Source organism: Castanea sativa, chromosome 5 (genome assembly GCF_040712315.1).
Source record: "Castanea sativa cultivar Marrone di Chiusa Pesio chromosome 5, ASM4071231v1".
Classification (NCBI taxonomy): Eukaryota; Viridiplantae; Streptophyta; class Magnoliopsida; order Fagales; family Fagaceae; genus Castanea; species Castanea sativa.
The window spans coordinates 71,407,487-71,425,144 of NC_134017.1; the positions used below are offsets into that span (position 1 = coordinate 71,407,487).

At 32.5% G+C, this 17,658-nt stretch overlaps 1 protein-coding gene across 3 annotated transcripts; it reads left to right on the forward strand.

The window, feature by feature from the left end:
- The first annotated feature begins 578 nt into the window (after positions 1 to 578).
- On the forward strand, positions 579 to 6,837 carry LOC142637360 (cysteine-rich receptor-like protein kinase 29). 3 transcript variants are annotated; one of them, XM_075811643.1, is made up of 8 exons: positions 600 to 1,503; positions 4,082 to 4,204; positions 4,916 to 5,037; positions 5,150 to 5,360; positions 5,485 to 5,538; positions 5,653 to 5,722; positions 5,980 to 6,130; positions 6,259 to 6,837. In XM_075811643.1, exons 1-8 carry the CDS (start codon positions 669 to 671, stop codon positions 6,562 to 6,564), a joined length of 1,872 nt encoding a protein of 623 aa, XP_075667758.1. In that variant the 5' UTR covers positions 600 to 668; the 3' UTR covers positions 6,565 to 6,837. The 3 variants fall into 3 exon arrangements, with proteins under 3 accessions (XP_075667757.1, XP_075667758.1, XP_075667756.1); XM_075811642.1 differs by having other exon boundaries at positions 579 to 1,503; positions 4,919 to 5,037; positions 5,485 to 5,722; XM_075811641.1 differs by having other exon boundaries at positions 603 to 1,503; positions 5,485 to 5,722.
- The last annotated feature ends 10,821 nt before the right edge of the window (positions 6,838 to 17,658 follow it).

Below are 17,658 nucleotides of genomic sequence, written 5' to 3' on the forward strand. Positions count from 1 at the left end.
TTTATTGTGCTAATATTTTATTTTTTTAGAGTAGCTCATACGTTTATAAAAGAATAAAATATAAAAAGCGTGTTTAATAGGCCATTTTACCACCAAAAAAAAAAAAAAAAAAAGCAAGTAAATGCATTGGATAAACCAAATTTACTGTTTGTTTGGCATTGACACTTTTTATATGTAGAGTTAATGAAAAATCTTCTAAGTCAATTAATTTTACGTCCACAATGAATTGACCCTAACGAGCTAGTCCTCTTTGAAATTCTTTGACGGATCACTAATTTGAACAGAAGAATGAGAAAACAATAGTCAAATGATTAATTTAGCCAATCAAATTCCTACGGCACCACCTTAATATAAATCCACTTGCTTAGATTTATAATAAAAATATAAAAGTAAAGCAAAAAAAGGAAAAGAATATTCATTAAAAATTTATCAACTTGCCCCTCTTATTAAAACATTTAATGAAATTTGGCAATATTTGAATACCATGGGCTTTCACCGGATAACCATCTAGCAAGTTGTACCACTTGCTGCTAGAAGTTCATACTGTTAAATCAATCCTAGATATTCATCATTACTTTAAAATAAAATGTACTCCATTATTATTGCTTCACTTTACTCCTTGTCAGGACGGTTCCGAACCTAGCATTCTATATTAAATCTTCCCATTAATGCAAAAATACAGAGAGACAATAATAATGAGCACTTCAAGATTATCACTTTTCTTCTTCTATGCCATTCTCATTATCCTTGTTAATCCCACCATTAATGCGCAGAGAGATCCCTACGTGCTTCACGAGTGTTCAACCACTGGTAACGTTACTAGTAACAGTACCTTTAGAGCAAACCTTAATACTCTCATCTCCACTCTTTCTTCCAACACCCAAATCGATTATGGGTTCTACAATTTCACTGCCGGAGAGGGTACCAACAAAGTTTACGCCACTGGGCTTTGTAGAGCTGATCTTTCACCAACTAATTGCCGTAGTTGTGTCAACATGTCAGCTCACGAGCTCTTACAGTTGTGTCCAACACAGAAAGAGGGTGTCATGTGGTACATGAATTGTACAGCTCGATACTCAAACAACTCGATATTTGGTGTTATGGAAACTAAACCTACTCGAGCTCTTACAAGTGGTGATGTCTCGAACTTGACTGAGTTCAACGCGGTGTTAGAACCCTTATTTTATGACCTGAGAGTTAGAGCTTCAGCTGGAGGTATTTTTCGCAAGATTGCAGTTGGAACTGCGTACTATAAAAGTGACAACTATACGATCTATGGGCTTATGCAGTGTAGTCCTGATTTGTCAGAAATAGATTGTAGTAATTGCTTAGTTGTTGCTCAAAACTATATTCAAGGTTGCTGTAGTGGAAACAGTGGACTCAGAATTCTTGCACCAAGCTGTAATTTAAGAATAGAGACCAACCAATTCTATGACAGCACTCTTGTTCAATCTCCACCGTCATTATCTCCTCCACCTCCTCTTTCTCCTCCGCCTTCAAAAGGTACGTTTCTCAAAAGGACATCTTCTCAATTGTTCTTTTATATAAGTATAATATCTTATACATTAGATAATTAATAGAAAAAAAAATCTAGGACCACATACTTTTAAAAATAAAATTATTAAAAGTGTGTGAAACGTTAATTATGTAAACAATTATTTCTTAAATTTTTAAAAAATATATATATATCTATATGTTACATGACTTTAAAAAAATATCAGCATTGAATAGTTGTTTTTTTTTCTTTTTTTTTTCCACTTATGTAATTTCTTTCACTAAATAAACACTTAATTCATGGAATAAGCTAATCCAATATTATAGGAGGCATTAGCAAGGACCCATTAAGTTGATGTAGCTTCACAAATTTTTATTTGTAATAATTGGTACTCGATAAATTTGCACATGAAAAGTGTTTATTCGCTCATCTTTTTTGCCACCTCTCATTTTGTACTATTGATTTTAAATTAAATTTTATAGATGTTACAATTGAAGATAATTTAAACAATATAGATAAGAGAAATTCTTAGAAAGTTTTCATAAGAAAAAATACTTAGAAATTAAGTAGCTAGAATAAAAAAAACGCTTTTTTTTTTTTTTATTAGTGGGGAGATAAGAAAAATCCTGTATTTTTTTACTCATAAAAAGTGGGGTATATATAATTTTGTATGTTCAAGTAATTTAATCAAAGTTTGAAAGTTGTTCTGCCTGTACGAAAACACATGCTTTAGTTTATAGCGAAGGAAATTAGCTACTATACAAGCGACAGTGTAGATTTATTAGAATATAGGACGACTTGCATAGACAAGTACTGGGAGTGTGAGATCGATAAATCATAATTTATCATATAACTCCAGTTTTTGATTCATGATTTTCTCCACTTTATGCTCTGTCTGATTGTGGTGAAAATAAAGAGGATAGAAATTTTGGGTGGAAAAGTTGGTGAAAAAATAATGCTTTCTATTATTCGATAAACGAGGAAAAACACTCAAAATAAAGGGAAATTATTGTGTATTCTTGAAATTATTGTGTATTTTCGGAATATCATAATTATGTACTTCCTCCTCTCATATGAATGGTAGATTCTACTAATTAAATTCATGGTGAGACCCACCATTCATGTGATAGGAGGGAATACACGTTTATGGTATTTCAGGAGTACTTAATAATTTTCTCAAAACAAGAGGGAAAATGATGGAGGTAAAGTGTTTTTCACCGGAGCCCACCAAATTGGGGGAGAAAATTTGACTAAAACTGAATAGTTAAGTCAAAATAATTTAACTATTTAAATACGTGTGGGTGAAAAAGTATGTGTAATGTTGTTTAAAATGTAAAAATGTGAGTTTGTAATGGGTACCAAACAACCACTAATTGTCCTTTTACATCGCATTTTTATTTTTATTTTCTACCCACCAACTATCATTTTGGTCCTATCCAAATCTTCTTCTTTATTGTTCTAATGTAAATTTATACCAACTTTAATTGTTTATTGCTCTCATTTTCTTCTCCACCAGACAAGGCAAATTTATATTTATTTTCCACCGTCTGAATTTTTTAATCTCCCAACCAAACATACAAGAGCACAAATCATAAATAAGTAGGGAAATTAGACATATGATTAGTTGCGTTTCTAGAATTATTTTATTTATAATCCTACTTTTCTATCATCACAACATTTTTCATCTCCCACTTTCTCAAACTCTGCACCAAAGGAATACTTTAAGCCTTTTGCTATCTACGAGCACGTGTTTACCTTTAAATTTAATAGCCATCAAAGTATAATTAATGGCGTTAATTTCTACGGTAGCTTTAGCATTTTTCGTTGTGAATACATGCTTCTGCTTGAGGGTTCTATGGGTTGCTAATTTTTAACCAGTTCGTTATCTCAAATTGAGATTCATGATCATTATTCTGGACTGAAAGTTCAAACCAAATATATATATATATATATATATATATATCAGAAATAACGACATATCATTGGTGTGACTATATAAATTTGGTGGATAGGTTTTGTTTATGACTCTCTTACACTGCAGTGTCCTTAATATGGATATAAAATCTTGTGGTTAATTGTGATAGGACTGCTTGCTCATATGCAGACAAAATGATCAACTTCCATGACCTGAAGAATAGTATAATACAAAAATAAAAAGCCCACCCCACTTGTCTTAGTGGGTTGTTATGTGGGGAATGGTGATGAGTTGTGCAGCATGGCAACTTGTCCAAGTGGGATATCTTTTCACACCTCACAATATTTATCATATTTCTAGGTCACCAATGTTTCTTATATTTTTAATCAAGCATATCCTTTATTTCACACTTCAACTAGTTGATGCCTAATAAGTTAAGTGTCAGTAATAAATTCATGTGAAAGTAATATTGTTCGAGCTACTTTAATTGTGTTTCATCATAAGTTGATAACTCAACATGGTGATAAAATGAATGTATATTGTTGATTTCTAATTAATTATTCATCCTTTCAACTTTTGTTTTCAATTTTTAACTTTTTTTTCTCTAATAATTTTAATTTCAAATTCAAGCTTGGAATGTTTTATTGAGTAAATATATCTGATTTTTACAGGAAAGGGGAGTAACTCATCTAAAACTATCATCGCCATAGTTGTGGTGGTGGTCATTCTCGTTGTAATAATCATCTGCATCTGCATCTCTATAAGGGTGAGGAAGCAAAGAAAGAAAGCTAAAAGTAAGTTGAAAATTGGTTTGTTGTTCCTATTTTTAAATATATAATTTCTTTAAAATATAAGAATAAATTAAGACAATAAGTGTGTGTGTTTATATATACATATATGACGCTTTATTTATAGGCAATACTAGTGACAATTGACTTTCAAGTCATAAATTTTTCCAATAGATTTATAGGTAAAACGGAACATGAAATAATGTGGGATATTTTCCATGATTTCTAGTTCAGATTATTGGGTCACCAGATAATAATAACATTCAATCCTGATTGCTATCTATATCTCCTCCTATTTTGTAGCTTGGTGACATGATTTAGAGATAGGCTTGATCTTTATATCCGGTGGTGATTTAATAAAGATGACACCTTTTGCTTTTGTGAGAGAGATAAAATATGAGGTGGTGTGTTCATGATACTTGTTTGTCTTATTATAATAGAAAAAAAAAAATAGGGGTACCTACAAAACAGAATTAAGCTACCATCGTTTTAACATTAAATCAATTTCTCTAAAAAGATAAGCTATTGAAAGAGCTAGTGTTCCTCTGGAAAACATTATGTGTGCATTAGTAGTTCCCTACGATTACTTCAGTAATTAGTGTTTGCGAATCTATTAATGACGTATGCACATAATTTATATTGCATCAATCATTTTTAAACATAAAAAAAAGAACTGCTTATCTAATCCTGATGTATTTACTGGTTCCACATGTGAAGCAGTGGATGAAATTAGCAGTACTGAATCCTTGCATTTCGATTTTCCAACAATTAGAATTGCTACAGATAACTTTTCTGATGCAAATAAACTTGGGCAAGGCGGATTTGGTGTTGTTTATAAGGTAATTTGACAATTCCATATGGTCAAGTATATCAATTGTTTGCCATAAGTTAAATTCACAATTTTTTATTATCATCAAGGGTTGCATATTGAATATTTTAATGTGTCTATAGGGAAGGCTCTCCAGTGGACAAGAAATAGCTGTCAAAAGGCTATCTCCGGGTTCTGGACAAGGTGATTTAGAATTTAAGAATGAGATATTGTTAGTTGCTAAGCTTCAACATCGAAATTTAGTTAAGCTACGAGGTTTCTGCTTGGAAGGATGTGAAAGGCTTCTGATTTATGAGTTTGTGCCAAATGGAAGCCTTGATCAAGTTATATTTGGTATGGTTGCAATTCTACCGTAAATTCTGGATTTATTCATAATATTTTATAGGTTGCATGTATTCTCAGATGCACTTGGATGTGTCATTTTTCAATAGACTCATAGTTTAAATGAATAATCTAGATCCCGCAAAACGTGCATATTTGGATTGGCAAAGGCGTTACAAAATCATAGAAGGCATTGCTCGAGGTCTTCTTTACCTTCATGAAGATTCTCGACTTCGCATCATTCATCGTGATCTCAAAACTAGTAATATTCTGCTAGATGATGAGATGAATCCAAAAATTGCAGATTTCGGCATGGCAAGATTGGTTATACTAGATCAAACCCATATTAATACAAATAGAATCGTCGGAACGTAGTAAGTATCCTAGCAAGTAAAATTTATAATTACTTTAATTTTACATGTTTTTATCGTCAATTACAAGAATTATGTTGCGTTGTAAAAACAAGTCCCAACAAATATTGAACCATCTCCAATAAATTAGAGAAAATTAATAGAATTTGAAAATGAGTGTTAAGACTTAAGAGCCCTGTTGTCATTTAAATTAGACTAATGTTACTAACTTCCATATGCTGTGAGTAATATAAAGTTATGTTATGAATTTTCTTATGTAGTGGATATATGGCTCCAGAGTATGCGTATCATGGACACTTCTCAGTAAAGTCTGATGTCTTTAGTTTTGGCGTGTTAGTTCTTGAAATGATATGCGGACAAAAAAATGGTCACTTCCGTAATGAAGAAAATGGGGAGGATCTTCTTACTTATGTAAGTATAATATCAATGTATAGATTTTCCTTTTACCTTAGACTGGGCTCTAATTGTACGGTGATACTGACAAAACAAAAGAAGTTATATGCTGAATTTTTGTGTGCGCCATTTAAATCATTTTGCAGGCATGGACAAATTGGAGGAACATGGCAGCTTCAAACATTATAGACCCCACATTAGGGGTTGGTTCAACAACCGAAATAATCCGGTGCATTCACATTGGATTATTATGTGTTCAAGAAAATGCAGCTGATAGACCAACCATGGCTTCAATCGTTCTAATGCTTAATAGCAACTCTATCACTTTATCAGTACCTTCACGACCTGCATTTTTTATACACAGCAACGTTGAACCAGACTCGCAGTCAGATCAATCTATTCTGCTAGCCTCGACAAATGATGCTTCAATTACTGCATTACATCCTCGCTAAGGTTTGATCAAAGTAACTAGAGTTCTTTATATCAGTTTTGAGAAAAGATTATTTATGGAAGTTACCACGTTGAATACTTTTGAGGCCTATACTACCAACCTTTCATTTGGCGGTCTGAGCTGCTACTACGTGATTATGCAGCAACACATTATGATGAGTATATTCACTTGTGTTCAAGAGTTACGCACTCCAAATATTCTAAAGAGTAATGCTACAGTCATAAAATATTCTACAATATTTTTACAAAATGTTAATGTAGCTAACTTTTTATTAGTTTTCATCTACGTCTACTATTAATATCACTTTTTTATTTACCAATAATCATTTATCATATCAACAATTTGTAAAATAATTTACATTTTTAACATTATTCATATTTTAAAACAGTAATAATTATACACTAGTATGAAGTAGCAAATAAACTCGTGCATCATTTTAGATTAAAGAAGTAAAGAATTTTCTGCTAGTGAACTTGTAAATCTATCAAGTGCGCACTCTTCAAATGCTGTAACTAATTTGAAAATTCATACGCAATAAGTCCTGCCTAAATTATGGCCAAATTCTTCAATTCTTTGTCATAAATTTTAAAAGGTGCAAAAAATATAGTGTTGATATGCTTTAACTGAACTACGTCAGTGTACCATTTATGTTAATTTTAGTCTATTTGGTCTATTTCCATCCAAATAAATCTATTCGTTCCATTTTGGTCTTTTGGGTCCATTCAATCCACGTCAGTTCATTTGGTCTACTTTGATCCACTTCAAAGAATAAAAAATTTGAAACTTAAAAATTTTAGTTGTAATTAATTAATTATACCAAAAGAAAATAGAAAAATATAGTGCATAATAACAATATTTAGAAGAATATAGAAAACTTCAAATAAGAATAAAATTAATCAAAAACACCAAAAAAAAAAATATTACATATTTGTAAAAATAGAAAGATAAAAATTACTTTTAAAAACTGTTTAATTTTTCAAGAAAACAAATTAACTACAAAAGAATTTAGAGAATACATTATACATTGTACTATCTCAAAATAATTATATATTTCCACACATGGTGTGGATCTACAATTAGTAAATATTAATGAACAATACATATCTAATTTAATGCCAGCATTTTTAGTTTTTTTTTTTTTTAATTATTGAACCATTTGTGCTCACACCTAAGAGCATCCACAGCTGGAAATTCCATCATATCTTATTTGACCATCTCAAAAAACTACTTTATCAATTATACAATATCATTTTACAATACATCCGGCATCTCAACTTTTACTTTTACCTACAATATATTAAAATAATATAAATTACAGAATAAAATAATATAAAAAATCTCTCTCTCTTCATCTCTGATTTTCTTTCTTTCTCATGCACCCACCACCAACCCGAACCCAGAACAACCACCCAATAATAGATGCCGGACCCACGAATCACGCCAGGAAAATTTTGCGACCATCGCAATAAAATCTCATCAATAAAACCTAAAAAAAAAAAAAAAAGCAAACATGAAAATTCAAAGATAAAAAAAAAATCCAACCACCACAAATTCATTCACCCATAGCCTTTGACTGCCTAGACTTTGAGCCCATGCTTCTTAGGCATCTCAAGTAACTCAGCATACCCACCCCAATTGTACAATCCAGTCACCATTGATCACCGACCCCCACACCACCACCATCGAGACCATGGGTTTGAAGAAAATGGGTTTTGGGTTTGAAGAAAATGGGTTCTGTGGTGGTGGCCACCATTACCCATCATCAAAACCCAATGCTGACCATGGCTCTACCACGGCTTACGACCTCCACGCCGACCACGGCTCACGACCCCTATGCCTCCACCACAGAAGCTAATCGAGCCTCCAACACCGTTGCCTCCATGCCGATCTGAGAGAAAGGAAGGCAGAGTCTTTGGGTTTGAAGAAGAGAGACCAGGGAGAAGAAAGAGTAGAAAAAAGAAAGAGAAAAAAGGAAGAGAGAGAAAGATCATGAAATAATGAGGGAGGAGAGAGAAGAATTAAACATTAAAAAAACAATTTTTTTTATACCATTGTGCTACAGTGCCGTCCTAGCTTTAAGATACTGTAGCGCTATGGCAAAAAAATTTGCATTTTTACATGTTTCTATATCCGGCTGTTGAGCACTTTGGGCCTTACATGCTAAAATTTTCTTACATTTGCCATATCCCATGCCCATTACGGATGCTCTAAAAGGGGTGGAAAATGTTTTCTGTTTTTTCGTGTCCTCAACCCCTTAATTTCTTTGTCCCCACGTTCACCGCTTCTTTGTTACTACCATTGCGCCATTGTTATTACTAGTGCCACACCTCCTTTAGTGATCTTGTTATAGTCAGCACTACTTCATCCGGCACCACCTTCATGGCATTATCATTACCACCACCACCTTAGACACTATTGCAAATACATGAAATATTAATGATTTTTCATTTGAGTCAAATTAATTACGAAAAATATTTTTTAGATTATTTTCAAAATTGCAATCACACCCAAGCTTGGATACTGACTAAAATTTCTCGAGTTTTTTATTTTTTTATTTTTTTTAAGAGAGTTTCAACTTATGGCGTCCGCTCCTAATAATAGCTCTTTATCATCAGACCAAGACACTAATAAGTTTTTGGTGTAGGTGGAGATTGAACTCCAGATCTCTAATACAACTATAAGAGATTTTACCAGTTGAGTTAACTGGAACTCACATAAAATTTCTTGAGTTAGTTACCTATATGAGTGTTAAAAAAAATTTAAAAAAAAAAAAAAAAAAACCTTATAAGAAAAGTTTATTTACTGTCAAATAAGTAATTTATTGTACTTGTATTCCTTATCTAGCAATAAATGGAATAACTCTATTCAAAGAAAAACAAGAAACCGTATACATTCTTATAAAAAATATATAATTTATTTATAGATATATAAAAATTTAATTGGGTTTTGGAGGCCATAAGTATAAATATTTAATAAAATTTTAAAAATATATATAATCAGTTTCTGTGCAAGAAATTTAAAAATATTTTCTCTACTCATGCATTTATTTATGAGTCACATAGTGTCAAGTTTACATTTATTGAAAGAGAGAATATATTTTTTCATGTGTATCCTCAACTTAGTTTTTAAGTTTGGTTTGTGTGTCTTTATTTTCCCCACCTCCTAAATTTTTCCCAAAACATGTTTTGTTTTTCCTATTTTTATAGGGGGAGAAAAGTTTTTTTTAACCTTTGTTGTTCATAGAGGGAGTTGTCTCTATTTTTTATAGATTTGAATTGTTTTGTGTTTCCTTTATTCTCTATTTTCTCTTATTTTCTATTGCGAATGTTATCTATTTACCTTCTGATTGGGTTGTCTTTGTCAATACGTGACAAAAAGGGAGAGAAATAGATGAAATGTGGGAATCCTGTTTAAAAAGGTTTTTAAAATGTTTTGTTTAGGGGAGATAAAATTGTTTTTGAAAGGGGAGAATATAAAAACTTTTTGATGTATCTAACTTTTATTTTTAGAATTTAGAATTTAGAATTTACTTTTATTTTTATATTGTGTTTAATATTATTGTTTATATGTCTTTCTTTCCACACATGCAGTGATGTGTTCTTTTGAGTGTTTTTAGGAAAGACAAGTACATTATGATCAAGACCTTCTACCTCTTATTGCAACTTCTAGGTTAGGAGTCTTAGATTGGGATTTGTGATGTATTTGGGCATTTTGTTGTATGTGTGTTTTGTCACGGATTGCCAAAGGGAGAGATTGTTAGGTTTTGAGTTTGTAATATTGGCAAACCATGACAAAAACTAAGTCTTATTGGTTTAAAATGGTCTATATTGAAGTCTAAGAAAAAAAACTCAAGTTCGGGATGTAAAAAATGAGTTACAATTTGTTTCGTTCGATTGGTACTCGATCGATCGATAGTCATTTGATTGGTACTCGATCGATCGAAAGTCGTATATCAGCAAGAATCAGCAAATGTAAAAAGCCCGTAACTTGACCGTTTGAAGCCCAAATCGCAAGCCGTTTTTTCCAGTATTTAAAGGACATTATAAGCTAACCCTAGAGACGTTTTTTAGAGAGTTTAGAGTGCATCTTGTGCCTCTTTTGTAGATCTAGGATTTTGTACCTAAAAGCTCTCTAGAGTCTTTTTATTTGTGCTGTGTATTAAATTTCTTGTGAGATCTAGAGGTGTTTACCTTCATACACACTTAGGGTTATCAAGATTAAGATTTACGTCAAGAACTTGGTGATCGTTTCAATTGCTGCATAAAGAACATTCAAGAAAATCAAGATTCACAAGTAGGAGAACTTGTGGTTACTGTAGATCAATAGAATGTTAGCGGTTTAAGTTCTATTGTATAAATTTCAATTCTTTCATAGTGGATTTGCTTTTTACCTTGAGGATACCTAGGTTAAATCTTTTCCAGGTTTTTTACCGGTTTGGTTTTCCTAGGTCATCAAATCTTTGTGTTCTTTATATTTTCCATTGCTTTACATGATATGATTGTTTTGTTTTAACCTAAATCTTAATAATAAACATAAGTATTCACTTGGTTAATTAATTAGGTTAAACAATCTAGTTTTTACAGGGATCTAAATCTTAACAATAAGAAATACGTACTTAGCGTCTTTAGCGTGGTAAAGTACAATTTGTTGGAGGCTTTTCTGGCCAGAGGATGGATTTTAATTCGAAAATGGTTCTCATGTTTTTTTTTTCCTCACAATCTCGGTGCCATTAAAATTTACATACTAAACATGAGACATATGTGGTATATATATATAAATTCCAATAAGCTACTTGAGATTTGGACTAATACCAACTAAGCCTAAGAGTTTTAAAAATGACCAACTTAGTCCTTGAATGACGATTTAGTCCCTAACTCCATTTATCACAGTTACTTTATGCACATTCTATTATCACTCCTCTTTCTCGTCTCAGATTCAAACCCCTCTCTTTAATGTTGATGTCTTGGTACTTCATCTTGGCTTCAGCCCAAATCAAAGATGCAGCATTTGAGTGTTAACAGTAGAAAGTCAAGTGGGTCTATGGAAGAATTTTCTTGGTGTCTTACTCACCAACTCATGACCGTTTTGGCTGTCCCTGTCAATGATTGATCCTCCAATAAAGTGATCAGAAAGCATCTTACTAGCATGGCCATATATCTACACAACAATGGTAGGAAGATCAGAAAGCTAGATCACAGACCCAGATCTCTACTCTAATGAATTCTTACTCTCAGTTTAACGTATTTGTGTGCACAAGGAAGTTCCTTGAGCTTTGTCCAAGGCAATTAAATGCTGAAAAAACTTGTTCCAGATCCACAAAATCAAGTGAATATAAGAATTAAAACTCACTAGCATTCATTTGTTACAGATAAAAGAGTAGACAAGCAATATACAACGCACCTTACCATGAGCCTTTGGATGATGAGTCTTTTATGAGAAAGAGAGAAGAAGAAGCCTCAAACTCAGAGTATAGAGTGAAGAGAGGGGTCTGAGACATGAAAGAGGGGAGAGAAAAGAATGTGAGAATAAAGCAAAGGTGAGAAACGGAGTTAGAAACTAAATTGTCTTTGACAATCAAGTTAGTCATTTTTTAAAAGTTTTGGACTCAGCTTGTAGTAGCCAAAAATTCAGAGTAGCTTATTGAAATTTATCCTAAAAAAATTGTTACTGAAAGATCTATTTATGAAATCCATAAAAATTTTGTCAATTTAATAACCGTAAAAAATGACGTGTGTGCATTTGTCTTGTTTTAATTGCATGCTTCAGCCAATAAATTTTGGCAGTGTTTTGACAATTTCAAAAGGGTAGCAGAGATGAGGGTATTTATGATCATGAGGAGTTTAATTATGGTTCATCATCCAATGCCTTTACAGTGTGGATTACACGTAGGGCCGGTCCAAACATTTACGAGACTAAGGCCTCTTTTGTTGGGATCAAAATAGAGAGGATAGAAAAGGAAGAGGAGAAAATTAAATGAAAAATAGAATTTTTTCTTGTTTAGTTCAAATAGAAAACAAGAGGAAAAGAAAATTGTGTGGAAAATAATTTCTCTAGGCTCACAAAATTTTGTCCTCACAATTTGAAAGGAAAACTAAAGAAAAAGATGATGTGGGTATAAAATTACACAAATACCGTTACCTTTATTGCACTCACTTATCCATCATTTTCCCATCTCTTGACAACCTATCAATTCACACCTTCTCAGCAACATCCCTCCTTCTCCCCCCCCCCCCCCCCCATTTTTTTTGCCTTGTCCTCATTATATTCCAACTTCTCCATTGATATTTGATTATTATTATTTTTTTCCATTATTCCCAGAGGTCTTCACACAGCACGTATAAAATAGAACATTATAACTAAAAAATAGACACAAAAAGTGGAAGCCTATAGTTGTTTGTTATGTCATTCCGTTGTTGTTGTTGTTGTTTTTTTTTTTTTTTTTTTGAAATTGTCTTCCCAGGCAGTAAGCAGGAGCCATAAATTTTAAATTATTATAATAATAAAATAACTAATATAAATTTACATGTATTTTTGTTAATATTTATATTATTTAATGTGTAAATATATCTATTTTTATATATTATACAACAAGGACATAATAGTCAATTCATATAAACTACATTTTCTATCCTTCCAACCAAACACAAATGAGGGAAAACCAAAACTTTTCTATCCTTCCAATTTTCTATTTTCCCATAATTTTTCATCTTCTCACTTTTCCACTCCTCCAACCAAATAAAGCCTAAGGCGAAAGCTTCAAATAGGGCTTTTATGTTATTACTTAAATAATATTTAACTAACATTTTATATAATATATATATTTTTAAATCCATTCTTTTTACTTTTTAATATGATATATATTTTTTAAGAAAATACTTAAGTTATAGCAAATTTTACAACAAATTAATATTGTAACAAATGTAATCAGTGACATGAGGCTTTCAAAAATGTTAGAGATATTATAAAATTTACAACATGAAAATTACAAAAATATATCACCAATCACAAAAATTCATTAAAAAATGCATTCAATAGTTTGTTAAAGTTCACCTATTATATTTATTATCACATCAAATTATAAAAGTCATGTAGACCACCCGGCACCCTTGACATAGTGATCATTTCACAAGTATGAGTGTTTGTAGGGTGTGTGGGGCAATGGTTGGGGTTTAAATTTTCAAGAGGGAGCTTCACATACATACTCTTAAATTAGGCTAGAATAGAATTTTTATCTTGTATAAAAATAAATAAATAAATAAAAGTTATGTAATAAAATTTATAGTATTTTTATCATTTTTCTATTTAAATTACTTGTGATTAGTAATACTATTTGTAAGACCTATTTATTAAAAAAAAATTTAATCTCTATTTCTAACCTTACTTAATTCTTTTGGTGTTCTTAATGGTGTAAAAAAAAATTTAAACTAAATCTTTTTTAGTATCTCTCAAAAATATATATATTTTTTAAAAACAATTTTTGCCCTTTCAAAATTGGAGCCTTTCTCTATTAGGGGCCCTAGGTAATGGATTAATGCCTATGGCCAACCCTGATTACACGGGCAGTCAAGCAACTCCAACTTGTTAAAAACCAGGCTAAAGTCAAGCTTTCACATGTTATGCATTTAATACCAGTTACCTATTTCCAACGCAATTCATGGCCGTTGATTTTCTTCTCTCCCTAATTTTGATACTCCAATTGATAACTCATTTGAATAGGTCCTCAACCAGCTAATATATTGTTTTCATATGTCTTGCACCGATCAACTTCGGAAGAAGTTATTTTAAATACTGCTGATGATTCTTCGAGCATGCTTCGTAAAAAGAAGAGAAGAAGAAGAAGCAAACAATAGAGACTACTAATAAGGTTGACTTGGAACTTGTTTCAATTCAACTTTAGATTTTCGAGATCATAAACTTCTTGAATAATGCTTGTGCCACAACTCACCTCACGTGGCGAGTTGTGAATAATAGAGAGATGGCACAAGTTGTGCCACTTTAGTAGCACTAGCACAACTCTGAACTTCCTAGACTTTGAAAAAATTACAAGGCACAAGCTAAAAGCCCTACACTTCTCAATAAAAACTTATGTGGCTATACAAACTTCTAAGGCGTAAATCCTGTCACTTCACTAAACACATGGCAGTGGTTTCCTCAAGATTGCTTTTCCTCCTCTCTGCCATTTTGATTCCCATTCAGGCCTCTGCGCTGCTACCCTACCTACTCCCACCTACTTGTAATAACAATAGTGGTAACTACACCAGCAACAGTACCTACAAGACAAACCTCAATCAAGTCCTTTCCTCCCTCTACTCCAACACCACAATTGATTATGGTTCTACTATCCCTCTAATGGCCAAAACCCTGACAAAGTAATGCAATTGGACTCTGTAGAGGAGACGTCAATCCAGATGACTGTCGTGGTTGCCTTAAGAACTCTTCCACTCTTCTCACAGAGGACTGTCCCAATCAAAAGGAGGCAGTAGGGTGGTGCGACCAATGTATGTTACGTTACTCAAACAGCTCCATTTTTGGCATCATGGATACTTCCTTTCATGTCCTCGTGTGTGACATGCAAAACGTATCTGCCAATTATCTAGCTCAGTTCAATGATGATGTCAATATCTTGTTGAATGTAGAGGACCTTCTAAGCTATGTATGTACAAATTGTTTTCCCTCTTTCTTGTGAAATTAGCAAAATAAAAATAGCCGTTAATTATATTAGCCCTACTTAACAATGGTAACTATGGTATTAGAGCTAATGTTCCCCATAAATTTCAAATCTAAGCAATGTATTTACTAGAAAAGCCAATTTTTTATATATAAGTATTTAATAGAAATTTGAATTTTTCATTAACATTGACAAAAATCCTAACAAACATGGGGTAAAAAGCATGTTATCAATAGTTAAATTGGAATATTAATTAATTTTGTATTTTAGAGAGACATTACTATTGTATCATAGTTAAAAGGGAGAAAATAAAATTTTTCTCATAAAAATAATTTCTTCTCTAATATTATGTCTACCCATTATAGGTAACCCATTTAATTTTATCTTGCAGGCATGGAAAAATTGGAGGGAGGGAAATGCTTCACATATTATTGATCCCACATTGAGACATAGCTCAACAATTGAAATAATGAGATGTATCCACATTGGCTTACTATGTGTTCAAGAAAATGTAATTGATAGACCAACCATGGGTTTGATAGTGCTTATGCTTGATAGCTACTCTATCACTTTTCCGGTACCATCCCAACCTGCATTCTTTATGCACAACAACATTGAATCAAACATGTCATCAAACTCGGAGCATAATTTAGAGGTGACAAGGTCAAAACATTCCAAAGGCCATTATGTTCAACACTCTGCAAATGAGGCTTCAATTACTGAGCTATATCCTCGTTAGTGCTTTGTGGAAGCTACAATTAAAATGGGATATTTTGAAATTTAATATTAAGAAGGCATATGTATATATAGAACAATTTTTTAACTATCAATATGTTGATTGATTTGGTTGTCCTAAAGAAAATAAAATGGTTTGTACCAACCCTATACAATTTCAATAATGAAGCTTTGAAGTGTATGATCAATCATGTTTGATTTTGTTTTTTTATTGTTTTAATTTGTATTTTTTTTTTTAAAAAGTAAGAATAGTTTAATTTTATTGATGACTAACTTTTTGGAATGTATCATCCAAGTCTGGTGGTATTTCTTCTAACCACACACTAGGTCTGCAAATAGAATTGCTCTTCAAGCGAGGGCATTAACAAGCTGATTGCCCACCTTCTTTACATGCTTAAACCTGCAACTCTGTAAAGAAAGTGTTTAGTGATCAATCTCTTCTATAAGGTTCCCATACATTGTCATAGATGGTCTCTGGTTGTCAATTGCCCAATTATCTTCCACCTCAAACTACGGAATGCAAATTTTCTTTGCAAAGTTGACTGCTCTATAAGTTGCACTGTGTAAGGAACGTGGATTTTTAGCTGAGAGCCGTTATTATTTCCCCTTATGAATCTCGTATAACAACACCTATGCCTACCATAGCCATCTCCAAAAATATGGTGCCATTAAAATCAACCTTGTACCTCCCTTTACTCTATGAAGCACGGGTGCATTTCCGGATTCGGGTGTGTGTGCGGGTGTGGTTGCGAAACTCGGCAATTTTTGAAAAAGTAGGGTGCGAGTGCGGCGATTAAAAAATTATTAAAAATATTTTTATTTATATTTTCTATATATTTTTACTATTAAAATATTCTTAAAAAACACATTACTATGGCCTTGATTCACAAAACAAAGAAAGAAGAAGGCAAGAAACACAAAACAAAACACAAAAGAAAAAAGAAAACACAAAAAAAGCAACAAATATTCAGAATACAATTGAGGAAGGATAGATTTAGGATGTTTGGGGCCTCATTCAAAGCCGATTTCAGCTGTTCTGACATGATTCAAGGCCGATTTCGGTCTGTTTCGGTTGTTTCTGTCTCTGGCCGATACTACCCAATTTGGCCCGATTCTGGCCGAATCGGCCTGGTTCAGCATGAATTGAAGCTGAGTCTGTGCAAATCGAGCTGAGTTGGCGCGAATCAAAGAAAAAAAAAACTTAGACGCGGCACCAACACGCAGGCAGCCAAGTCAAACACCGCACCCCATGTCGGACTCCAGTGCGGCACCCTCCCAGCCGCATGGGTGCTTTAGAGCCCTTTAGTAGGTGGAGTCCAACGAACATCACCCAAGCTAATTCTTCTCTTTGGCAATTTTCTATGGACATCGCGATATGCCTGAAATATTTTTCTGACATTAGCTCTGTATGTACTTAAATTTTTATAAAAGCAGTATAAGTAGAATTTGGTTAAGTTCATTGTCACTATTTTGCATGCAACTAGAAACTTTTGTTTGTTGAATAAAATTATCTTTTACTTCTTTTGAGGAAAAAGTTTGATTCTTTTTTATTTTATTTTATAATTCGATAGTTACAATGTACAATAGAAAAGGGATACAAACCTACAAGGTTCTTGGTTAATGCGTGCCTTGGTTTAATTTAGAAGTTACAAATTTTTCACAAAATATTTCACAATTGTTGACTTTTGTCAA

What these genes read in the sequence shown, in the direction of transcription:
- LOC142637360 (XM_075811641.1), top strand. Translation starts at nt 669, where the DNA reads ATGCAAAAATACAGAGAGACAATAATAATGAGCACTTCAAGATTATCA. An exon ending in GCAAAGAAAGAAAGCTAAAA is followed by an intron (nt 4,205 to 4,915) that starts GTAAGTTGAAAA and finishes CCACATGTGAAG; the next exon opens with CAGTGGATGAAATTAGCAGT. An exon ending in CCTTGATCAAGTTATATTTG is followed by an intron (nt 5,361 to 5,484) that starts GTATGGTTGCAA and finishes TGAATAATCTAG; the next exon opens with ATCCCGCAAAACGTGCATAT.